The 26,187-nt window shown below is 39.8% G+C and overlaps 1 protein-coding gene across 2 annotated transcripts in view; it reads left to right on the forward strand.

Moving 5' to 3' along the window:
• NBEAL1 (neurobeachin like 1) overlaps window positions 1-26,187 on the forward strand; it is a 241,734-nt gene that overhangs the window by 175,368 nt on the left and 40,179 nt on the right. For both annotated transcript variants that reach the window (XM_089670591.1, XM_089670583.1), the window contains 13 exons: window positions 2,139-2,289; window positions 2,384-2,512; window positions 6,138-6,443; window positions 8,535-8,684; window positions 11,405-11,562; window positions 13,517-13,641; window positions 14,197-14,317; window positions 14,651-14,799; window positions 16,107-16,240; window positions 16,392-16,493; window positions 18,159-18,254; window positions 18,398-18,522; window positions 23,775-23,915. In XM_089670591.1, coding sequence (XP_089526717.1) covers window positions 2,139-2,289; window positions 2,384-2,512; window positions 6,138-6,443; window positions 8,535-8,684; window positions 11,405-11,562; window positions 13,517-13,641; window positions 14,197-14,317; window positions 14,651-14,799; window positions 16,107-16,240; window positions 16,392-16,493; window positions 18,159-18,254; window positions 18,398-18,522; window positions 23,775-23,915 — 1,887 coding nt within the window. The remainder of the gene's footprint in view (window positions 1-2,138; window positions 2,290-2,383; window positions 2,513-6,137; window positions 6,444-8,534; window positions 8,685-11,404; window positions 11,563-13,516; window positions 13,642-14,196; window positions 14,318-14,650; window positions 14,800-16,106; window positions 16,241-16,391; window positions 16,494-18,158; window positions 18,255-18,397; window positions 18,523-23,774; window positions 23,916-26,187) is intronic.

Below are 26,187 nucleotides of genomic sequence, written 5' to 3' on the forward strand. Positions count from 1 at the left end.
CCAAAGGTATTCTATTGGGTTGAGGTCAGGACTCTGTGCAGGCCAGTCAAGTTCTTCCACCCCAAACTCGCTCATCTATGTCTTTATGGACCTTGCTTTGTGCACTGGTGCGCAGTCATGATGAAACAGGAAGGGGCAATCCCCAAACCGTTCCCACAAAGTTGGGAGCATGAAATTGTCCAAAATGTCTTGGTATACTGACGCCTCAAGAGTTCCCTTCACTGGAACTAAGGGGCCAAGCCCAACTCCTGAAAAACAACCCCACACCATAATCCCCCTCCACCAAACTTTACACTTGGTACAGTGCAGTCAGGCAAGTACCATTCTCCTGGCAACCGCCAAACCCAAACACGTCCATCGGATTGCCAGACAGAGAAACATGATTTATCACTCCAGAGAACGCATCTCCACGAGTCCTGAGGCGATGTGCTCAACACCATTAAATCCAATGCTTTGCATTGCACTTGGTGATGTAAGGCTTGGATGCAGCTGCTTGGCCATGGAAACCCATTCTATGTAGCTCTCTATGCACTGTTGTTGTGCTAATCTGACGGCGACACGAAGTTTGGAGGTCTTTAACTATTGACTCTGCAGACAGTTGTCGATTTCTACGCACTGTGCGCTTCAGCATGCGCTGACCCCGCTCTGTCATTTTACGTGGCCTACCACTTCGTGTCTGAGTTGCTGTTGTTCCCAGTTTCTTCCACTTTGTTATAATACCACTAACAGTTGACTGTGGAATATTTAGTAGCAAAGAAATGTCACGGATGGACTTATTGCACAGGTGGCAACCTATCACGGTACCACGCTTGAATTCACTGAGCTCCTGAGAGTGAGCCATTCTTTCACAAATGTATGTAGAAGCAGTCTGCATGTCTATGGTGAGAACAATCCCCTGCGCTTAAATGGAGAATCCCTACCCTAAGCTGCTAAACACCTTCCTTCAACCACAAAGTGTAATTAAATAAATAAATAAAATGGTGTAGCGCACCATGGACATTTATTTAATTTTTCACTGAGTGTGGTTTTGTACACTTGCACTGTGTTTTCTATAGGGATCTTATTGTTCACATTTATTTGATCCCCCAGGTTGGGGGAATCATTTACATACATTCATTGCTGTTGTTGCACTATTATTTATCACTTTTAGTCTGCATGTCTAGGTGATTGACTTTATACACCTGTGGCCATGGAAGTGATTGGAACACCTGAATCCAATGATTTGGAGGGTGTCCAAATACTTTTGGCAATACAGTTTATCTGATCTGTGGCATTGGGTTTAAAACCAGTGATTTGGGTGATGCAGAGCCATAGGGTCTTAAATTCTGATAATGTTATAGGGATATGTCTCACTGCATAGAACGTATGTCCTTTGGTAAATAGGTTGTTTGCTTTGGTAAATAGGTTGTTTGCAAAGCTCATTTGGCTGTACTTCTTCTGTGGATCACAGGAGTGCAGTTCATGCTTCACTCCTAAAACCTATTTTCAGCCAGCCAGTCCAGGCTGTGGAAGGATCCCAACCTTAAAGTTGGGATCCACCAAGAGGCCTGGGCCGGCACCTGGCTCAGCCTCTCAGCGAGCCGCTGAGAACCTGAGCCAGCTGCTGCTCAACCCCCCCCCCCCCCACATCCCAGTGCCCCTGCGAGTGCTGAGGTGTAGAACAGAGAGCAGTGACCGACAGTCTGATCGCTCATTTCTCACCCTTAGAGACAGCGGGGGACAGATACAGCATCGGATCAATGCTGTATCCACCTAGGTAAGTATGATTTAAAAAAAAAAAAAAGAAAACTCTTCCCATACTTCTCTTTTAAAGAATGAAATTATGCAAATCTGTCATGAAGTTTAGCGCTTCAGTGAAAATTCTCTGATAGAAAAGCCAATTCCCAACTCTTAATTACATAAAAGTTCTAAATCAACAAATCTTAACCTGCTTAGCTTCATAGTGAATAGTCTCTGAGCAGCATCTAGTATGTGGTTTTTGATTTTGGAAATTTGTGCGTCTGACAAAAACTACTAATACAGGTGTTTTGCTTCACAATAACAATTAGCCGTATAATTCAGAAGTTTAGTTCTCATTGGCTTGTGTGATTTGTCCTTATGTAACATATTTTGTGTTTGCTTCCTACCTTTATGTACAGTTTACTGGAGAAGATGCCAGAATGGGCTGTAACTGAAAACAGAGACCTCAAATCTCAAATTCATGCTGAAAATGCTAACAGATTATTGCATATTGTGCAAGACTTCTTGCAGTCTGAGGGCTATGTAAACCCCTCTTTGTGGACAGAGAAGGTCTGTAATATTTTTGCTTTAAATAGGCAAATTTTTTATTTTTAATGTATTCCAGACAAATTGACCTTTTTCGTTCACGTTTTGTCTTTTACAGCTGTTGGAAGAGATAATGACTCTCATGGATAGCCTGTCAGTGTGGTACCCAACTGGGCTTGAATCAGAGACTCTTTCCCAAGTAGAGTTCCGTCTTCTGCTTGGCTTCATTGCTCGGGATAATATACAGGTTGGTTGAACTAAACTATTTTCCACATACATACTTTTTGAATAGGAATCATAGAAATTTTTGAAAAGGTTTGATGAGTTACATGAAATATTGGTCTGTAGAACATGCAAAGATGAAAGCAGATCTCCAGCTAACAAAAATCATTTTCCCCTTTCCCCTGGTCAATGTGTACCCATTATTAAAGTGTTACTAAACCCAGGACCCTGCATTCTCTCTATCAGGTCTCCCACAGTACACAGGACATGGAAGTGGAATTATTTTAGTAAATATAAACTGCTAAATACCTTTTCTCATCAGCAATACAGGTGAAACTCAAAAAATTAGAATATCGTGCAAAAGTTAATTTATTTCAGTAATGCAACTTAAAAGGTGAAACTAATATATGAGATAGACTCATTACATGCAAAGCAAGATAGTTCAAGCTGTGATTTGTCATAATTGTGATGATTATGGCTTACAGCTCATGAAAACCCCAAATCCACAATCTCAGAGAATTAGAATATTGTGAAAAGGTGCAATATTCTAGGCTTAAAGTGTCCCACTCTAATCAGCTAATTAAGCCATAATACCTGCAAAGGGTTCCTGAGCCTTTAAATGGTCTCTCAGTCTGGTTCAGTAGGAATCACAATCATGGGAAAGACTGCTGACCTGACAGTTGTGCAGAAAACCATCATTCATACCCTCCATAAGGAAGGAAAGCCTCAAAAGGTAATTGCAAAAGAAGTTGGATGTTCCCAAAGTGCTGTATCAAAGCACATTAATAGAAAGTTGTGTGGAAGAAAAAGGTGCACAAGCAGCAGGGATGACCGCAGCCTGGAGAGGATTGTCAGGAAAAGGCTATTCAAAAGTGTTGGGGACTTTCACAAGGAGTGGACTAAGGCTGGAGTCAGTGCATCAAGAGCCACCACACACAGATGGACATGGGCTTCAAATGTCGTATTCCTCTTGTCAAGCCGCTCCCAAACAACAAACAACGTCAGAAGTGTCTTACCTGGGCTAAAGAAAAACAGACCTGGTCTGTTGCTCAGTGGTCCAAAGTCCTCTTTTCTGATGAGAGCAACTTTTGCATCTCATTTGGAAACCAAGGACCCAGAGTATGGAGGAAGAATGGAGAGGCACACACTGCAAGATGCTTGAAGTCCAGTGTGAAGTTTCCACAGTCTGTGTTGATTTGGGGAGCCATGTCATCTGCTGGTGTTGGTCCACTGTGCTTCATTAAGTCCAGGGTCAACGCAGCCGTCTACCAGGAGATTTTGGAACACTTCATGCTTCCTTCCACAGACGAGCTTTATAGGGATGCTGACTTCATTTTCCAGCAGGACTTGGCACCTGCTCACACTGCCTAAAGCACCAAAACCTGGTTCAATGACAGTGGGATTACTGTGTTTGATTGGCCAGCAAACTCTCCTGACCTGAACCCCATAGAGAATCTATGGGGCATTGCCAAGAGAAAGATGAGAGACATGAGACCGAACAATGCAGAAGAGCTGAAAGCCGCTATTGAAGCTTCCTGGTCTTCCATAACACCTCAGCAGTGCCACATAATGATAGCTTCCATGCCACGCCGCATTGAGGCAGTAATTGCTGCAAAAGGGGCCCAAACCAAGTACTGAGTATATATACATGCTTATACTTTTCAGAGGTCCGATATTGTTCTATGTACAATCCTTGTTTTATTGATTGCATGTAGTATTCTAATTTTCTGAGATTGTGAATTTGGGGTTTTCATGAGCTGTAAGCCATAATCATCACAATTATGACAAATCACGGCTTGAACTATCTTGCTTTGCATGTAATGAGTCTATCTCATATATTAGTTTCACCTTTTAAGTTGCATTACTGAAATAAATGAACTTTTGCACGATATTCAAATTTTTTGAGTTTCACCTGTATATAGCAGTCTTGTGACTTCTATCAGTGTCCAGCCAAAGCTTTTAGGAGGAGTTTTCATTCTCCTCTAGGAGGATGCAGGACCCCTGACCTCTGTCTGGACAGTGCTGATTGGCCCTGTACTGATCACATGCATTCTCCCAAGAAAAAAAAACCTCTCTAGCAATAAACACCAAACTGAGCATGTGCAGAGTAATTCCACACATATGTCTTATCAGGAGATAAGAGGGGGACACTGGAAGAAAGGGAGGATCAGAGGAGACAGAATCAAACAGCCTTTTTACACAATGCAGAGGATTAACCCCTTAGGTTTCACAGTGAGTATAACAAGCAAGCTTTCTGATAACCGAACAAGGAAGTGAGTGCAGTGAGTATAACAAGGAAGCTTTCTGATAACCAAAAGACTTTAGATTGTTGCACTGAAGACAAGAAGCAATACATTTCCACTGTGTTTCCTCTTGTCCAATCAAAACTAAAGGATTCAAAGCCAGATTTTGTAGTTTTGGTATGTGTCAGTTTACTAATAATTTCTGTTGTGTTCATTTACGGACACAGCTCTTCTAATTCTTGACCATAGAGTTCATAATGCCACCTACAGGAATAGGACAATTAGCAGAAAAAGAAAACAGCACTGTTTATGGGCAGTATGTTGTGTCTTCTTGGTCGCCATCACTTCCGCACAGCAGGATAAGGGCGTAATTGGTGGCCTTATCCTGTGAGTCTCCCTCTCTGGTCTTGCACGAGGATAAGTTGCTTTGCCATTCATGCACTTCCTTTCTTCTAAAGGTGGTGTTGGTTTTTTGCTTGAATGAGGACATTGTCCTGCCTTTCTTGTATCCACAGTCATCACATCCTAAGTTGCACTCCTTGGATGTGGTCCAGGCAGTTCATGTGTGTCTGTCAGCTATCCTCCTCCTTTCAGAGATCAGATTCTCTCTTTGTGCTCACAGGCAGTCCAAGAAAAGGCCTGGCGGTCTCCTCTGCTACTATATCCTGTTGGATTCGAAAGTGGAAGAAATCTAAAGAACAGACTGCAAAGTCTTCTCCCTCTCTGACTGTTAAAAAACTGTCACTTTTGTTTCTCCCTCGACTTGGCTCCCAATCCACCCACGATATCTGGCACATAAAGGCTGCTAAATCCTCAGACAAGCTTTCCTCAGCAAGAAGATACACCCCCACTTTCCAGACTGGGGGTACATTTTGTTAACCTTTTGCACTTGCTTGGATGGCTTGAGCTCAGAGCTTATTATTTGTATAAGCTAGAACAGTAGGACTTGGTTTATGTTATTTAATGGATGATGTTGGAAGCATCAGTAATTTAACTGCCAATTCAAACATCAGCTGAGCCCCCAAACCCATTGGCTTTTCTGTGGTACCTTTTTATGAGTGAACATTTCAAATAAGATATTTTAGATCTTGGATCTCAGACTTTTAGTGCATGCATGTCAAACTGGGTCCCCCAGCTTCCCCAAATTTACACATTTTTCCCTTTTGAATCCAATTAGAATAATGCCTTAAGCTTTGGTGAACGTTGTGTGAAAATGTATAAATAGACTGACCCTAATGTCTATTTTGTTACTTTTGTAATGTGTATACTGGATCTATTCTGAAATTTTTAATATTTGTTTTAGTTTCACTTACTAGTAAATAAAAATATCATGTTTGCTACATTATTTTTTTAAGTTAATAAAATGGTGACAGCAAACGCATAATACATTTTAATGTCTTTTCATAGGTATGTGCTATGGCCACAGCAAAGCTGAATACTTTACTGCAGACCAAAGTGATTGAGAACCAAGAAGAGGCTTGTTTTTTGCTGGGGAAACTGGAAGGGATTCTCAGCAAATCCATCCGAGAAAAATCAGAAACATATTCATTCCTTGTTCCCATTGCGAGGACTTTGGTGTCTAAAATCTTTAAGTTGCTTTTCATGGATCACCATCTACCTTCACTTCCAATTACTAATGGCAGCCCTTCCTTATTTGAAGATTTCCAGGAATATTGCAGTTCTGAGGAATGGAGAATCTTTATAGATAAATATGTAAGCATTTTTATTGACTTTGCTTTTCTTACTGGAATGTTTATATTGCAGAATGTGTAGTCAAGCTGCATCTGACGCTGTGTATAACAGAACAGGCTCACACACCATGTATGAGGTGAAGTATTAATCTGAGGAATTCAACAAAGCATTACCAATTTTATTTAAAGCTGCCTGCACCTAATGCAAGGAAGCATTTGCACCAGTTTTGGTAACCATACCAATACATGCAACATATTCAAGTAGTTCTTACAACCAACACTTGCTATGGCTGTTAAAGTTTCATATACAATTGCATCCAGTTCACAGATAAGGAACCTGGCAGTAATTAAGACCAACTTTGACCTAGCGTACAGAGATGCAAGTGCTCACTGTGGGGCATGTCTTTGCCTTATTAATTTCCCCAAAATATACCTGTACCTGCTTTACATCATACAAAGCATTTCTGAACATATTCTCTGTCTTACACATGACTAGCATACTAACATTGTCCTAACTGCTTTCTTGACTTCCTCAGGCTGTGTATAACAGAGAATATGTAGATACACACCATGTATGGCACAGAACAGGTACAGACACTCTGTGTATGACAGAGAACCGATACAGACACCCTGCGTATGACCGAGAACACATACAGACACCCTGCGTATGACCAAGAACAGATACAGACACCCTGCGTATGACCGAAAACAGATACAGACACCCTGCGTATGACAGAGAACAGATACCGACACCCTGCATATGACAGGGAACAGATACAGACACCCTGCGTATGACAGGGAACAGATACAGACACCCTGCGTATGACAGAGAAAAGGCACAGACACACTGCGTATGACAGAGAAGAAATACAGACACCCTGTGTATGACAGAGAACAGGCACAGACACACTGGATATGACAGAGAAGAAATACAGACACCCTGTGTATGACAGAGAACAGGTACAGACACACTGGATATGACAGAGAAGAAATACAGACACCCTGGATATGACAGAGAACAGGTACAGACACCCTGTGTATGACAGAGAACAGGTACAGACACCCTGTGTATGACAGAGAACAGGTACAGACACCCTGCGTGTGACAGAGAACAGGTACAGACACCCTGCGTATGACAGGTACAGACACCCTGCGTATGACAGGTACAGACACCCTGCGTATGACAGAGAACAGGTACAGACACACTGCGTATGACAGAGAACAGCTACAGACACACTGCGTATGACAGAGAACAGCTACAGACACCCTGCGTATGACAGAGAACAGCTACAGACACCCTGCGTATGACAGAGGTCAAGTACAGACACCCTGCGTATGACAGGTACAGACACCCTGCGTATGACAGAGAACAGGTACAGACACACTGCGTATGACAGAGAACAGCTACAGACACACTGCGTATGACAGAGAACAGCTACAGACACACTGCGTATGACAGAGAACAGCTACAGACACACTGCGTATGACAGAGAACAGCTACAGACACCCTGCGTATGACAGAGAACAGGTACAGACACCCTGCGTATGACAGGTACAGACACCCTGCGTATGACAGGTACAGACACCCTGCGTATGACAGGTACAGACACCCTGCGTATGACAGGTACAGACACCCTGCGTATGACAGGTACAGACACCCTGCGTATGACAGGTACAGACACCCTGCGTATGACAGGTACAGACACCCTGCGTATGACAGGTACAGACACCCTGCGTATGACAGGTACAGACACACTGCGTATGACAGAGAACAGCTACAGACACACTGCGTATGACAGAGAACAGCTACAGACACACTGCGTATGACAGAGAACAGCTACAGACACCCTGCGTATGACAGGTACAGACACACTGCGTATGACAGAGAACAGGTACAGACACACTGCGTATGACAGAGAACAGCTACAGACACACTGCGTATGACAGAGAACAGCTACAGACACCCTGCGTATGACAGAGGTCAAGTACAGACACCCTGGGTATGACAGAGAACAGATACAGGCTGTGAATGACCTTTGTTCTTGACTGGCCACCTCCTGTAGGCTAAACATACTGTATGTTCCAGAAGTCTGATTGTTTTCTCTCTCAATAGATTATACCATACATGAAACAATATGAAGTGCATACATTCAGCAAAAGTCATGAGCAGATGGCACTTTACTGGAAAGAATGTCATGAGGCGCACATGATGAATATGCATAAGCGGGAAAGAGAGCGTGGTGAAAGCAAACTCAAATTTCAGGTAGCTTTGATACAGCAACTTTTGTCCCTCATTTTCTTTCTAGCTCTAAAACATTTTAGGGTTGATTTACTAAAGGCAAATAGATTGTTCACTTTGCATTAGGGTTGCCATCTCATCCCTTTAAAACGAAACACATAATATTTACAGAGGTTCTGAGGCTAAATTAATACAGCTAAGGCACTAAGTGAGTTTACTTGCCACCTTAATCAGCCACAGAACCTGTGTAGTTAATATGTGTTCGGTTTTAAAGGGATGAGGTGGCACCTTTGCATGGGGAAGTTGCATTTTGCAAAAACCATGCCTCTTAATAAATTCCTTGGACTTTCTATTTTACAAAAATGGGTAATTTTGTGGGGTATTTTTACTATCCTGGCATTTTTGGGCCTCAAGAAATGAGATGGGCCGTCAGTACATCAGGATTGATCGATTGTCTGTCAGATATATACACCGTGTTCCAAATTATTATGCAAATGATATTTTTCTCATTTACCTAAATAATTGATGTAAATAACAGTCAGCATAATTCTCATGTTATCAACTATTAAGAGTACAATTCAAATTTTATTGAACCTCCTAATGATAACAGTATTTTTTTTAAACATAAAAAACTTACAATGCACTGCTCCAAATTATTACACACAGTAAGTTTCAAAATAGGTTGTAAAGAACTGAAAATTGTCTTTTGTTGTGTTTGCAGCATATTTACTGAAATCAAAAGCTATTTCAATCAAACTTTTAACAACATTTTAACTTTTTAAACATTTTAACAGGTCACGTTACATTTTAACATAGGACCCCTTATTTGATAGCAGCTTCACAAGTCTTGCATCCATTGAACTTGTGAGTTTTTGGACAGTTTCTGCTTGTATTTGTTTGCAAGATGTCAGAATAGCCTCCCAGAGCTGCTGTTTGGATGTAAACTGCCCTCATAGATCTTTTGCTTGAGGATGCTCCAAAGGTTCTCAATAGGATTGAGGTCAGGGGAGGATGGAGGCCACACCATGACTTTCTCTCCTTTTATCCCCATAAGAGCCATTGATGCAGAGGTATTATTTGCAGCATGAGATGGTGCATTGTCATGCATAAAGATGATTTTATTACGGAAAGCATACTGCTTCCTTCTGTACCATGGAAGAGAGTGGTCAGTCATAAACTCCATATACTTTGCAGAGGTCATCTTTACACCTTTGGGGCCCCTAAAGGGTCCGACCAGCTCTGTTCCCATGATTCCGGCCCAAAACATGACCACCACCGCCTTGCCGACGTCGCAGCCTTGTTGCAACAGGGTGGCCGTCCACCAATCATCCACTACTCTATCCATTTGGACCATCCAGGGTTGAACGGCACTCATCAGTGAACAGGACTGTTTGAAAATTAGTCTTCATGTATTTTTCTGCCCAATGCAGCCGTTTCTGCTTGTGAGCATTGGTTATTGGTGGCCGAATAGAAGGTTTATGCACAGTTGCAAGACTCTGGAGGACTCTACACCTTGATGTCCGTGGGACTCCAGAGGCACCAGCAGCTTTAAATATCTGTTTGCTGCAATGTAATGGTATTTTAGCAGCTGCTCTCTTGATACGGTGCATGGATCTGGCAGAAATCTTCCTCAATGTGCCTTTATCTGCACGAAACCCATCTGTGCTCTGAATCAGCCAGAAATCTCTTAATAGTGCGATGATCACGCTTGAGTTTCATGAAATATCTAATGTTTTCATACCTCGTCCAAGGCATTGAACTATTTCACTCTTTTCGGCAGCAGAGAGATCCTTTTTCTTCCCCATATTGCTTGAAAATGGTGCTCTGCTTATTAATGTGGAACACCGTCCTTTAGTAGTTTTTCCCTAAATTGGGCTCACCGGCCAATCTAATTATCACAGGTGTCCGAGATTGTTTTCAGTGATCAAAAGAGCCCTGACACACAATGGCATTCATGAGTTAAACTGAAAAACAAAATATTTAATCTTTGTGACACTTAAATAGAATTTGCATAATAATTTGGAACACAGTGTATATACCATGGTTTGTGGACTCTTAACTTTCAGACTAAATAATATACACTAATTTGGGGTATTTACAAAAAAGAAGTGTAGCAGAATACATTTTGACCTAAATTTTTGAAGAAATGTTATTTATTTGCAAACTTTTATAACAGAAACAAAGAAAAACGTGTTTTTTTTCAACAGTTTCGGGGTTATCAAAAATATAAAAAACTCATTGATGATTAAATACCACCAAAAGCTCTATTTGTGTGGAAAAAAAATTGTAAAAATGTTTTATGGGTACAGAATTGCATGACCGCACAATTGTCATTCAAAGTGCGACCACACTGAAAGCTGAAAATTGGCCTGGAGAGAAAGGGGGTAAAAATTCCCAGTATTGAAGTAGTTAAAGAGTCAGTACACCCATAACTGATATTTCAGTTCTGCTAGATTATCCTGAATTGAATTACCTAGACTTTTGTACTTTGGTCTTGGAGATTTCAGTGAGAAGGACTCTGAACTATCATTTTTAATATTTGCAAAATATAAGAGTGCAGTGAGTTTTGACTTGTAGCAAGCACATCTGTGCAGCAGCAAAGCCAGGAAATCTGTATACAGATAAAAAGGTACATGGATATGTCACAGAAAGGTGTTAAGAATGATTTTGGTTATGGAACTTTATATATCAGCATCATAGTGAAGGTTTTTCTGATTGCCTTAATGCTGTTGTTTACTACTCAGGAGTTTTTCCTGGAGCCATTTAACAGGAAGACCCGTCAAGAGAACTTGCGCTACAACAATATGCTGAAACAAATAAACAGTCAGTGTACAGCTACTTTAAGACAGTGGAAAGCTGCTCAAAGATACCTTACCTGTGAACGTGGCCCCTGGAAAGAAAGGTCAGTCATATGCCATTTGTATAGTGTTTCCCAACTTTTGACTCTCAGTAACCACACACAGGTGATGTTTTGTAAACTTCCAAAAACATACACAGCTTTGATCATCAGCCTGTATGAAGCACATTAATGATGTCATCTGTGATTCTGTGAGGAGATCTGGAAATTATTACCTGTAACCAGTCCCTGAGGACTGGTTTAGGAAACAGTGGCATGTAGCTTTGGTTGGTCACTATGCAATTACCAGTATATTCTTTACCAGATTCATACAACCACAGGTGTTATTCTCTATGCAGAAACATTTGTCTGACTTCAAACATGTTCTCACCATTATTCAAAGGAAACAAATGATTTGCCATTCAAAAATACAATAATAGTGTCATGCTCCATTGACAAGTTAATAAATAGTTCCAAAAGCAATATTAATATCCAAAAAAATTTTGCATCCAAATACAGTATCACAGAGCTCTGACGTCAAGGAGACAGGAAATACACAGCAAGTACACAGTACTGAATGCTAACACACACACTGTGGATTAATTTTAAGGCGATTTTATCAGCATTTAAATTTGAGTGCACTACTATATGTTTTTGATAAATGTTTTAAAAGAAGATATGGAGAAAGAGGCTTAAGGAAGTGAGGGGAGCCCCAACTTTGAAGAGTGACAATTCCATTTAGTCCTAAATCCAATTTAAAGGGACATAAGCCATATAAGACCTCACTTAACGGTCTGGTCATATTTACCAGGTGAAAGTACAGCCGGTGAAGGTGCACATATGGTTGTTACAACTACGTAATAGTGGTGAATTGAATACAAATTGTTTTGTTTGCATCACCAGAAAGAGTGTGAAGTCATGGATTGAATATGGACACTTGGTTTTGGAAAAGTGATACTGTATTTGGATGCAAAAATGTTTTTGGTATATTAATATATGCTTTTAGAACTATTTATTCACTTGTCAGTGGAGCGTGACACTATTGTATTTTTGATTTGTTATAACACATTAGTATGGGTGTGTGTGATGTGTAGGAGATCTACTGTTATAATTTAATTGTTATTTCATTTCACAACACTTTATTGGTTAATTTAATATTTATTTGGCATCATAGTAGCTTGCAGGTTCCACATTTTTTATAAATGATTTGCAGTATTTCACATTTTTTCTTGATCAAAGCATTTTTTTTACTTTTTATTTTTTTGATCCTAAACAAATATACATAAAAAAGAAAGAAAATCTGTACAAAACGAATATGCATAACTTTGGTGCCTAGAAGCAGTATTCACAATGATTATCTGCAAACCATTGCAGTTATCAGTAAGGATATGTGGCTCCGGCATTTTGTCTGGAGGATACTGCAGAATAGCTGATTTCTAAATCTTTTCAATCTCACAGTCTAAACTCCATTTCTGGCAGAATCTTAAAGCTCAAATCCAGGTATGGATTGTATAGCATAGTTACATTGATCCAGCTTGGACCAATGTAAATATGCATATGCCAAACCTTTTGGATCTTTTGAGAGCTAGAAATCATTGTGGTAATCTTTGCTACTACAGGGATTGCCATTGCTTTCCAGGTCCCATGTTGAGCGGCTGCCCTGCTGCTTAGTGAAATTTGGGGGTCATTTGCTTGGCACAGGTGACATTTACAGAACCCCTTGTATTTATTCCAACAATTGAATGTGTTCTCTGATTAGACTAGGTTGATATTTTAACGTCACTGCCGTGGAATATGATAGGAGCAGTTCTTAAAATTATTTTTACTGTTAGTGCCCCAACTTTAAAGGGTTGCAACATGATCATCATCATTTGTTTCCGTACTCACCTACCCTATATGTACTTAAAAAAAAAAAAAATAAGAGAAGCCTTTTCTTCTTGTTTATTTTAGTGACAAGCATATTTTAAGGTATTGGATCATTTTAATTGTTGTTACTAAGTGCTATATTTTCTGTTAACAGGAAAGACAACTTGGAACATTGGAAACTTTCCAATGTTGAGAATTACTCACGAATGAGGCTCAAATTGGTCCAAAACATTAATTTTGATCCCCATTCTGAAGCAAGTAATTTGCGTGATAACCTGGGTAAGTTTGCAATAATAAAGTAGTGCATTTTATTGATCTACTTGACAATATGTACCCATTAGGTGACTGGGAATTCATTAAATGGGTATGTATCTACAATGATTTCACTTGTCTTTCTGTAGAATAATTGTTATTTAATTTACTATATGTTAACAAGTTGTTGAGTTCCACAGATTATCAGATCATGTTGATGGACATTTACACGGCTACAATTACCATGATGCTCTAGATATTCCAATTGTATTACATTTTTCCCCTTTTTTTTGTCTTGTCTAAAACCTCTAAACAACTGTGGCTACAGAGACTTACCGAGAAGAGTCATAAGTTTTCAATTTACAATCTGTTATCCCCTTTCTCTGTAGACTTTTCATTGGTGGACTGTACAGACCAATAATTGGACATACTGTATAAAAACCAATGTCTGTACATGATAGTTGTATTTTCCCCTAAACACTTACAAAGGGGTGTCATCATACACATGTGCCTAGGGTAGTGTGAATGATCAATATGACCTCACTTACATTGTTACTCATATTTAGTTATTCATATATACAGGTGTTCAGCAAGCAGAACCATCAAGTGAGTCACTTCTGCTGGAAGCAGTAAAGCAGGTGAAAGTTAGTGACTTAGAAGATGATGGACTTGAGCTTCCTGAGGAGGACAACACAGCTACAGTGTATGGTTAAAGTTAATTTATATAATTCACATGCTGCATGCACACTCATGTTCCTTTGTTATTTTCATACAAGTTTTGTTTCTGTTTGACCTGTCTGCAGTCAAAGGCTTAACATATCCAGAGTGTTTGACAGTCTTTTGAAATGAAATCCCTGTCACCATAATTCTAAAACGCAATCTTCAGAATCACAGATATCCATGAATGCTCCTCAGTCAGTGTCTGTGGGAGAATAGTAAGCATGGATAATTACCAAGGATGTGATCTGTCCAGTGTAACACAATTCAATTGTATATTGAGGTGAGATGTACTGACATCAAATATCTTTTCATTTAGAAGTGAGAAAGAAGAGCAGAGTCAAAAGGAGAAAACAGTGCTGTCCGAGGAGTGTGAACTCATCACTATAATGGATGTGATTTCTGGTCGATTAGAGGTCACCACTCAACATATTTATTTCTATGATGGCAGCACAGAAAAAGAAGAAGGTCATTGTTTATTTTTTCATGTTCACATACCTGTACATGCATCAATAATATGCATGTTATATTAAAGCAGCATTTCATTAAACTGAAGTTTTTTTAAATTTAGAGAGCGTGGAGGGATTACAACATTTGCCACATTTTATTGCTGTCCAGGTCCTGGTTAGGGAGATTCATCTTTTCTACTTGTCCTGGTGACCTTTATCACCAAAAGTGAAAGTAAATCCAAAGTTTTCAGTGGTCACCAGAACAGGAATAGATGGATATATTCCAACTGAAACATTAGTTCTGGTGACTACCAAGGATTTCCCTTTCTTTGGAGGGCTTTCCACTTGTTTTGGTTATAGGACATAAAGCAAAAGGAAATCTACTCAATAGAGTATTTCTTTATTTGCCTTCATTTCTACTTTAAGGCCTGGTTCACACCTATGCAGTTTGCATTTGATCTGTTTCTGCAGTGCTTTTTGCGGCACGTTTTTGCACATTTGTGATGCGTTTTGCATAATTTTCTGCTTTTTTTCAGCCAATTTGTTTTGGGCTGATTAAAAGATGCAAAATTAATAAAAAAAACTCAGCACATGCTTTCTGAAGCGTCTCTATTGAAGTCTATTGAACCAAAAATAAAGGGATCGTTTTGCATTTAAAAAAGTCCCTGACCCTTTCCAAAAACGCAGCAGCTGAAAAACGCATGGAGGTGAACCTGTCCCCCAGGAAACCATGCTAAATGGGCTGTAGTGCGTTTCTGCAGAAAGCACTAAAAAACGCATTGGTGTGAACTAGGCCTTAGAGTGTGTAAAAGTGGTAAATGCTTTTAAAGAGAGGTTAAGGGTTACATCATATCCTTAACTAAAATTATAGGGGCCTGTGTCAGCTGGCATAGGTAATGCCGGCAATAGACAGTTTGTTTATCGACCGATAAAAGAAATGAGGAACCGCGAAAATCGGCCGATGACATTGCCCCACTAACGGTGTGAATATCGGCCGATTATTCTTTCGGACGAAAATTCGGTTCATAAATTAACCGTCTATGGCCTGCATAAGTATACTTTCAGGTGCATTTAGCTTACCTTTAAAATCAGTTTGAGATGCTTCTGAGTTTCTTCACAGCTACAGCTGACTTGCAGTTGGCCTCGTTCCAATCTGCTTCAAGCTGATGTTACATTTCTTCTGACTGGTATAGAGAGAAAAACAAACATTCATAAGGTAGTTCATTTTTTTATGTTTTTGATCTAGTTCTGGTTACATAGTAAAAAGTGTTTAGTATGTAGAAGGTGTGGACTTAATCTGATTGGTTTCCAATCTTCTTTGGATAGGTGTTGGTTATGATTTTAAGTGGCTCCTTTCTCAGATCAGAGAGATTCACTTGCGTCGATACAACTTAAGGAGATCAGCCTTGGAAATCTTTCTTATTGACCAAACAAATTACTTCTTGAATTTCAAAAAAGAGGTGAGTTATTTGAGGCTTTCCATTTTTAAGCTTTTCATTGAGTTTTTTAAATGAAAAAATGTGGGGGCATATGTTGGAAAGCTCTGCCCCTTTTATTGAGAGCAGTTAATATTTGGCTCTGGCTCACCAAACGTTTTTTTTTTACATTCAGGTCAGGAATAAGGTATACAGCCGCATTCTTTCATTACGTCTTCCAAATCTATATGGGACCCGGTCACCGCAGGAGCTGCTTAAGGCTTCTGGTCTGACACAAGTAAGAATAATTTTGCTAAGACTAATGCTAGGATTCATTTCTTATTTACATTTACATAAAAAGTATTGCATTGCATACTCCCTTCTGCTCTTCCAGTGTTTGGCAGTTTATTTAAATGGTACCACCTGGACTGATGATACGTATTACAACTAAGATTCCCACTGAGCATCAAAGGTTGTCAGAGTCCAGCTCCCGAAATTGGTACTAGTTCTGGGGCAGCAGATACCTGTGCAGGACCACAGTCACATGCCTACTTCAAAACTAGTACTCCTTTTAGGAGTCGAGCAGTGGGATCCTTGTTTGTTTTGGGTAAAATACATCATGACAGGTTCTTTAAGTGTCTTAGATAAGGTGAATGGCACTTTTACATATATATTTTTTTAAAATTAATTTTACAAAGCAGATACAGTAGATGTCGATTGGCAAGTTTATAGGTAGACCTATTAGCTAGCACTAGACATTAATCAATAGAATTGTTGCCCCAATGTTTTATTCAGCTTTACAGGTTGTCAACCTTACATGCCCTCAGTTTCAAATGATTTAAAAAATAGATAAGGGGTTTATTTCTCATTTTAGGATAGTGGAAAGAACCATGAAAATTATTCCTTTATGCTCCTAAATGTATATGCAGAACCACTGGTTCAGATATCCTTAAACAGATGTATGCATTTTGGCATAAATGGCTCTATGATATTAGGCTGTATCTGTACTAGAGACCAGCGGTTCAGAATGTACTTTTGGCTACAGGTGCATAAGGAATAACTTTCATGGCTTTGCTCACTATGTTAAAAAGAGGAATAAGCTCCTTACCTTAGGATCTGTGATGAAAGTAGTGCAAATACCTTCTGTTTTAGGAACACTGCCTTGTTGAAATGAATGTGGGAAATGTCCAAGCTAAATTGAACTGAACTGTATCCCCCAGTGGCCAAAACTAATGCTGGGTACGCACAGAAAGTTTTTATTCGTTCAACCCAGCGGGCTGAGCGAAAAAAAAAAAAACTACAGATCACATACTGAAACATCCGATGTTAGAGCAGCGATCTCCCCACCGAGCTATTGTGTTCTGACAGGGGGGCTGCCCCCTCTAGGACACACGGATCAATGGCTGCCAGCGTTGATCAGATGTTGGTTTTCCAGCATCCCCGTTCGACAGAAGCTAGTCATGAGGCTGTACAAACAGGCGGAAAGTCAGCCAGTTCCTGCCGAACCGACAATTTCCAGCAGATTTTTGGCCCATATGTACCCTGCTTAAGTCTATATCTGGCAGATCTCAAGGTAATACAATTAACTATAATATGAAGGAGGAGAATACATCTTGACATGTTAAAAATAAGTAACAGGTGTGGAAATTATGCTTGTTTTGTTCAGATGTTTTTAAAATGTTTATTCTGTGTCGTGGGAGTATCTAATTACCTGCTGTGTCTTTATGGTCCACTCCCACTACTGCTTTTCCACAAAACTTAAGCATGGTGGGAGTAGGATGGATTATACCTGGCTGATGTATAGTTTTCTGTTAACCAGTGTCCAATTCCCCTGTAGGCTCCATTAGCCTCAGAATATCTTCTGACCCTGTGTGCCTTAATGAATTCCAGGAAAAAGGGAAAAGAGTTTCTAAACTTCAGACTTTTTTGCTTAAGTTGTTTTTTCATTTGTTTTACTCTTTAGAAATGGGTGAACAGAGAGATTTCAAACTTTGAATACCTCATTCAAGTAAACACAATAGCTGGGAGAACATACAATGATCTTGCACAGTACCCAGTTGTAAGTTTTTAATATGATTATTCAATGTTTAAAACTGACAAGTTTTTCTTATTTTTAAGAAGCCTTAAACATATAAATAACATTACATATAAAACGTTGTTTTATGTAGATTTGTTAGAATTTGAGATGATTCTCTTTTTCAGTTCCCATGGGTGCTGCAAGATTATACATCAGAGGAGCTGGATTTAAACAACCCAGTTGTCTTCAGGGACCTGTCTAAGCCCATTGGTGTTGTGAATGAGAAAAATGCAGCAAGTGTACAAGAGAAGTAAGTTGTTTTCATTAACTTAAACAGAATGTAGCAGGGGGATACAATGGGACTTTATTTGCTGCTATTGTCTTAATTCATTTGTGGGTGGTCATCTTCATCCTCAGAATGAGATCACCACTAAGTGGTTAACCTCCTTAGCGGTTTTCCTGAGTGTAGCTCGGGGTAAAATTTGAGTACCAAGAGCGGTAACCCCGAGCTACACTCAGGCTTACCATGCGGCGTTGCTCAGGTAGTCCCTGCAGCACTTACCTTGTCCTTCGCTCCCACGATGTGTCCCCTGCAGCGTCCCCGGCCATCTCCTCCGGCGGATGCCGGCTTCCGTGTTCCAGTCCCTGTGATGTCGGGATGTACGGGCGCCGGAACCGGCGACAAATTTGAAATTTCTAAAAAATGTCATTTTTTTTAAAATGATTATTACATAGTAAAACATTGCTGTTTCAATGCATTTCACATACATTTTGTCCCGAGTGCTTTGTCCGTCCAAAAAGCGTCCCTTTACGTCAAAAGCGGTTTTAGACCAGCTAGAGAACAGCGATAGTAAATCAGAACCACTTGCAGAATTGAGTGATAATGATTCGTGGGAAAATTCGTCATCAGACACTGAAAACAATTTTGCTCAGCGATGTGCGAATTTGCCTCTGTATTTCAAATTTCAGTGTTTTTGGTTTGATTATATTATTGAATTAAATTTATTATATTATTATTTTTTATGATTATTTATTAAATTATAATTTATGATTTCGTGTTTCAAATTTTATCATATCCGGAATGTTTACTAGACTCTTGTTCGTACAGATTTCAGTGAGTTATTCCTAAAAATTACAGCCTACAATAAAAAACTACATATTTCCATGCAAAAAAATGGTACCGCTTTCAGCACAAAAAATCGGAAATAATCATACCGCCGGGGAGGTTAAGAATAAATTCATTGAGTTAAATATGACTCATAATCTGTAGTGCTTTTCTTCTGATATGGTATTCTTAGATCTGGTGCCATGTACATACAAAACTCATCTGCCTGAGTTTTGGATGTCTCTTAGATATTTCGACGGGTTTGCCACTTAAACAAGAACTCCAAAAAACATCTTTTACACCTGAACTGTAACTTATTTTAACTACTTGCCCTGTGGATTTACCCCCCTTCCTGACCAGGCCTCTTTTTGCTATACAGCGCTGCACTATTTCAACTGGTAATTGCACAGTCATGCAATGCTGTACCCAAACAAAAGTTATGTATTTTTTTTCACACATATAGAGCTTTCCTGTGTGCTTTTTATTTTTTGCACTATAAGCAAACGTTTTTTGCACTATAAGCAAATTTTTGAAAAAAAAACAATTTTTTTTACTTTCGACTATAAAAAATATATAGTAAACTCAAAGTCCGTCATAAATTTAGATCAAAATGTATTCTGCTACATGTTATTGGTAAACAAAATCCCAATAAGTGTATATTGATTGCTTTGTGTGAAAGATGTAGCATCTACAAACTTATAGTATAGATAATGGAATTTACACAGCTTTTACTTTCTGACTGCCTATCACATTTCTTGAGGTGCTAAAATACTAGGACATTCCAAATACTCCCAAATTACCCCTTTTTTGGAAAGTAGACACGCTAAGCTAAATGCTGAGATGCATATTGAGTCCATGGAAGATTTATTTTTTTCCACAAGTCTTTGGAATATGACAAAAACTTTTTTTTTTAACACATTGTCATTCAAATGATATATTGCTCACACAAGCCATGGTTATATGTGGAATTACACCCCAAAATACATTCTGCTACTTTTACTGAGTATGGGGATACCACATGTGTGAGACTTTTTGGGAGCCTAGCCACATGCAGAAGCCTGAAATCCAATGACCACTTTGAAAGCCTGAAGGTGCGTAACTTCCTCATTACACTTCCTCACTACCTATCACAGTTTCGAAGGCCTTGAAATGCCAGGATAGCACCAAACCCCCCAAAATGACCCCTTTCTGGAAATAAATAAATAAAGCCCTTTAAACACCTGAAGAAGCAGAATGTATTCCACATATAGTGATGGCATGTGTGAGTAATAAATCATTTGAATGAGAATTTTGTGTAAAAAAAAAATTATTTTTTGTCATTTTCCAAAAACGTTTGGTAAGAAAATAAATTCTTCTATTGACTCAACATGCCTCTCAGCAAATAGTTTGGGGTGTCGACTTTCCAAAAATGGGTCATTTGGGAGGTTTGGTGCTATCCTAGTGCTGTCCTGGTGTTTCAGGGCCTCCAAAACTGTGATAGGTAGTCAGGACATGTAATGAAATGAAGTCCGTTAAAAGCCTGAAGGTGCTTTTTGGATTTTGGGGTCCTGTTGTTGGCTAGGCTGCCAAAAAGTCTCTCACATGTGGTATCCCCATACTCGGGAGAAGAAGCAGAATGTATTTTGGGGAGTAATTCCACATATATCCATGGCATGTGTGAGCAATAAATCATTTAAGTGACAATTTTGTGTAAAAAAAAAATTTTTTTTGTCATTTTCCAAAAACTTGTGGTAAAAAAAAACCAAGCCTTTTCTGACACTTTTTGTTCACATGAAAAGAAATATGTATTTTTTGCTAGGAAATTACTTTGAACCCCCAAACATTATATATTTTTTTAAAGCAGACACCCTAGTGAATAAAATGGTGGTTGCTGCAATTTTTTATGCCACATAGTACTCGCGCAGCGATCTTTCAAACGCAAATTTTTTGAAAAAATAACTTTTTTTTACTTTTACCGCACAAAAACACAGTATATTGGCCAATTATTTGGTATAATATAAAAGATGATGGTATGCCAAGTAAATAGATACCAAACATGACATGCTTTAAGATTGCACATGCCCCATGCAATGGCGACAATCTGCATACATTTTTAATATCCATAGGCAATGCTTTAAAAGCCTTTACAAGCTACGATTTTAGATTTACAGAGGAGGTCTAGTGCTAGAATTACTGCCCTTGATCTGATGTTCATGGTGATACCTCACATGCATGGTGCAATCGCTTTTTTCATACTGGCACAGGGTCAATGCTCGAGTATGCAAGGGGGGGGGGGGAAGCGGGTGCTTTTTTTTTTTTTCTTTTTTTTTAAAGTTAATTTGATTTTTTTAAATTATTTTTACACTGTCCCTTTCACCCTTTAATTTTTTTTATCACTTCTAATGCTTTCACAGGGAATGCAAATATCTGCTGTAACTTCAGTGGGCATTGTCATATGTTTTTTTTTTTAGAAATCTGCAGTCTATCAGACTCTAGATATCTCCTCTGCCCTTACATTATCTAATCTCACCAAGATCAGTGTGATCAGATGCTTTCCCAATTTACAAATGGCGCTGTTTATATCCTGCGAAACTGGTGATGAAATGCTCATAGCTTCCAATTTCTTAAACTATAGAGATGATTGGCACCGTTCCAGTCTCTAATCAGCTCTATGGTCATCTGGCAGAAACACCGGCTGCATTCTCAGGTTCCCCCAATGGCACTGGACTGCCCGAGAAGGCTGTGCAAGGCAAACAGCAGGGGGGGCATCTTCTCTCACTGCTTGTAAAAGAAATCCTGCAGCTAATTATCCACTAGTATTGCTTTTACATGAAAGCCGATCGCCGGCTGAAAAAAACAATTCCAGGATGATGCCTGATATACCAGTTTGTTTCTGGTCCTTGCTAGATGTATATGCTATGTTCTTTTTTTTTTTTTTTTTTTCTTATGCAGGTTGTGGGCTGAATGAAAAAAAGAGAAGAAATCTTTGTCAGAAAAAGTGTGTGGTATGCCCACCATTAGAATATACCGCCCTGCGTCCACCCACTTTTAATGGTGGGCACACATGAAATGTGCCAAAAATATTATAAGATATATATGCCGAAGTATAGGGGCCATCCACCCACTGGCCTCCCCAGGCCCCCATGCTTCGGCATATATATTCTTTTTTTTAACTGCGCATGAAAAATATCATCCAACAGCGCTGCACACACTTGCTTATGTATATTCTGAGAGCAAGAAACCTGTTTCTGTCAGAATAAACAAGTCAGTGCTGCAGCTGAATGACATTCCTGCAAAGAAAACAGCAATGGTTAACAATAAAACAGTAACTCAATAAAACAACTTTTTTATTGAAACGTGCCAAAAAATATTATAAAATATATATACCGAAGCATAGGGGCCATATGCTATGTTCTTTTTTTTGTTTTGTTTTTTTATGCAGCCTGTGAGCTGAAAACAGTAAAATTGTATCAGTAGAACAGTAACAACAATGACAACAACTAAAAAAAAACCATAACTATTTTTGTTTTTTTTTAATTTTTTTTGTTTGACTTGAACTTTTTATTTATTTTTTTTTCTTTAAATTTAACTTTTTAAAACAGATTGTAGGGTCTCTCAAAATGGGATAGCTGGTTTCCTACCTAACATCTTTCGAGACCCTGTGTAAATATGTGCCCTGAACTGTGCCATGCTGTACTCTATACTAATGCTCCACTAGTGTATGGTAGCGATGGAAGCAGTCCTTGAGGCAGAGACCAGGTTGGCCAGGACAGGAGGGACAACAAAAAGCAGGTGTCGCGTCTTATTCCATGTCTGCTACAGATACGACATCTTCTTTGGGATGACCTTTTGGTTGGGGTACCAAAGAGGACATCCGGAAAATGCCTCTCAAGCTGGCTAACTGCATCTGGATTTGAGGCCACAGCATCTTCTGGATACAAAAGGGCTGTAATGAACCAACTAAATAGATACCAAACAAGTCATGTTTTAAAATTGCTGTAGAATAGTGGCATACTACGGTACATTAAATTAAAAGCCTTTACACATTACCAGTTTATAGTTACGCAGGCAGTCTAGTGCTAAAATTATTGCTCTTACTCAGACTTTCACAGCAATACCTCACGTGTGGTGCAATCGCGGTTTATGCACAGGCCGACTTGGGAACGCACCTGCACGGGTGACCCCACAACAGCTGGCTTGCTATAGGGGCATTCTGAGAACAGGAAGTGCAGAGATCATTGGCGAGGGACACCGAATTCAGAGGTAAAAGACCACTCTGTGCAATACCATTGCACAGAGCAGGTAAGTATAACATGTTAATTTAAGAAAAAAAAAAGCCTTTACAACCATTTTAAGACAAATGGACTAGCTTAATAGCGAGTACTCTGCATTTTAGAAGCCTGTCTGAAGCCAAATACTTGTATTCTTTACAGACCTATATATTTTCAGTATCTCAGACTCAGAAATTTAAATTGCAGATATGAAAATTTTGAAGATCCTTCTGGGAAGATTGACAGTTTCCACTATGGTACACATTATTCCAATGCTGCTGGCGTCATGCATTATCTGATTCGGGTGGAACCCTTCACTGCACTTCATATCCAGCTTCAGAGTGGAAGGTGACTGTGTTATACTGAATCTGAATACTGAATATTTACTTTCCTATATTGGTATAACTGTGTACGCTTTCCTATGAAAGATTTATATTCCTTTACTTACTCTGAGATTGAATATTAAGCCTTTGTTAGGGGTCAGATGGGCTTTCTGAAGTCTGGCTTGTGCTATCTGAACTTGCATGCTGTCTCTCAGCTTTTGAGTGTGCAATGTGTGGGATAAGACAATGAAGTTGGTCATACACTAGTAGATTTTGGAATAAACATTTGTACGAACATTCATGGGAAAATTCTTGTCAGCACATTCAATGACATGACAAATGTTTTTTGAAAGTACTTCAAAATTCTGTTTGCTTTTAACTACAATTATGGAATTAATATATATCCCGAATGAAAAGCAAATTCACTGTTGAAAAATGTGTTCTTTCTAAAGATTTTCCATCCGTTCATATTTTTACGTTACTGCAGTCAAAAACGTATGCCAATTGGATCCCACTAATGGTTCAAAAGGCAAACAAACGTTTCTGAAACAAATGTTTTCAAACAAAAATCTTCTTCTGTATTGCCAGATTTACTCCTAGACTTTAGCTGGCTGTTGACTCTCTGGCACAAGCTGAGCTGACTGACTCACTCACACAGAGGAATAATAAAAGTTGAACTCCATGCAGATAAAAATATATAAATATCTCACATCAGTAGTCCTCAGAGAATGTCCCCAAAACATATAACGCTGGATGGAAGCTTGGTTTCAATTTGCACTTAAGACCAAAAAGTGGTCTGGCACTCATTTGAAGTTGAACTCTTTGGAAGTTAAAAAAAAACTGTCCTTGCAGCTGGACTTCCACCTCATTTCAAGGGTTGAATGGTCATTTTTGCCTGGGGTACCCCTAAAAAGCTTTTTTACTTTCCTTATCCCTCACTTCTGCAGGCCTTCTCCTCTTCATGCAACTGGCCCCCCTGAAGTCACTTCTCTTCAGCTCTCCATCCAGCAGTCGCACTTTGACATCAACATGTACAATGCAGGACCAGTAGTCCTATGCATGTTAATGGCTCATTATGTAGCTGCATCTGGAATGCTTGATTATTGATTATTATATCTCACCAATATCTACCGTATTTGCCGGCGTATAAGACGACTGGGCGTATAAGACGACCCCCCTACTTTTCCTGCTAAAATGTAGTGTTTGGGCTATACTCGCCGTATAAGACTACCCCTCTTCCAATGCACACCAGTGGGAGGAATAGTGCCCCATCATTGATGTCAGTGGGAGGAATAGTGCCCCATCATTGGTGTCAGTGGGAGGAATAGTGCCCCATCATTGGTATCAGTGGAAGGAATAGTGCCCCATCATTGGTATCAGTGGGAGGAATAGTGCCCCATCATTGGTATCAGTGGGAGGAATAGTGCCCCATCATTGATGTCAGTGGGAGGAATAGTGCCCCATCATTGGTATTAGTGGCAGGAATAGTGCCCCATCATTGGCATTAGTGGCAGGAATAGTGCCCTATCATTAGTATCAGTGGAGGAATAGTGCTCCATCATTGGTGTCAGTGGGAGGAATAGTGCCCCATCATTGGTATCAGTGGGAGGAATAGTGCCCCATCATTGATGTCAGTGGGAGGAATAGTGCCCCATCATTGGTATTAGTGGCAGGAATAGTGCCCCATCATTGGCATTAGTGGCAGGAATAGTGCCCTATCATTAGTATCAGTGGAGGAATAGTGCTCCATCATTGGTGTCAGTGGGAGGAATAGTGCCCCATCATTGGTATCAGTGGCAGGAATAGTGCCCCATCATTGGTATCAGTGGGAGGAATAGTGCCCCATCATTGGTATCAGTGGGGGGAATAGGTGCCCCATCATTGGTATCAGTGGCAGGAATGGTGCCCCATCATTGGTATCAGTGGCAGGAATAGTGCCCCATCATTGGTGTCAGTGGGAGGAATACTGCCCCATCATTGATGTCAGTGGGAGGAATGGTGTCCCATCATTGGTGTCAGTGAGGGGTGGAATAGTGCCCCATCATTGGTGTCAGTGGGGGGTGGAATAGTGCCCCATCGTTGGTGTCAGTGGGGGGGAGGAATAGTGCCCCATCGTTGGTGTCAGTGGGAGGAATAGTGCCCCATCGTTGGTATCAGTGGGAGGAATAGTGCCCCATCATTGGTATCAGTGACACCAATGATGGGGCACTATTCCTCCCACTGAGACTTGCTGACCCTGTTCTCGTATGGTGCTGCTGCAGCCAGCATATGTGGTTGCAGCAGCACCTCTACACAGC

The sequence above is a fragment of the Staurois parvus genome, unplaced genomic scaffold (assembly GCF_062004578.1).
Source record: "Staurois parvus isolate SC_StPar_1 unplaced genomic scaffold, SC_StPar_1.0 ptg000011l, whole genome shotgun sequence".
Lineage (NCBI taxonomy): Eukaryota > Metazoa > Chordata > Amphibia > Anura > Ranidae > Staurois > Staurois parvus.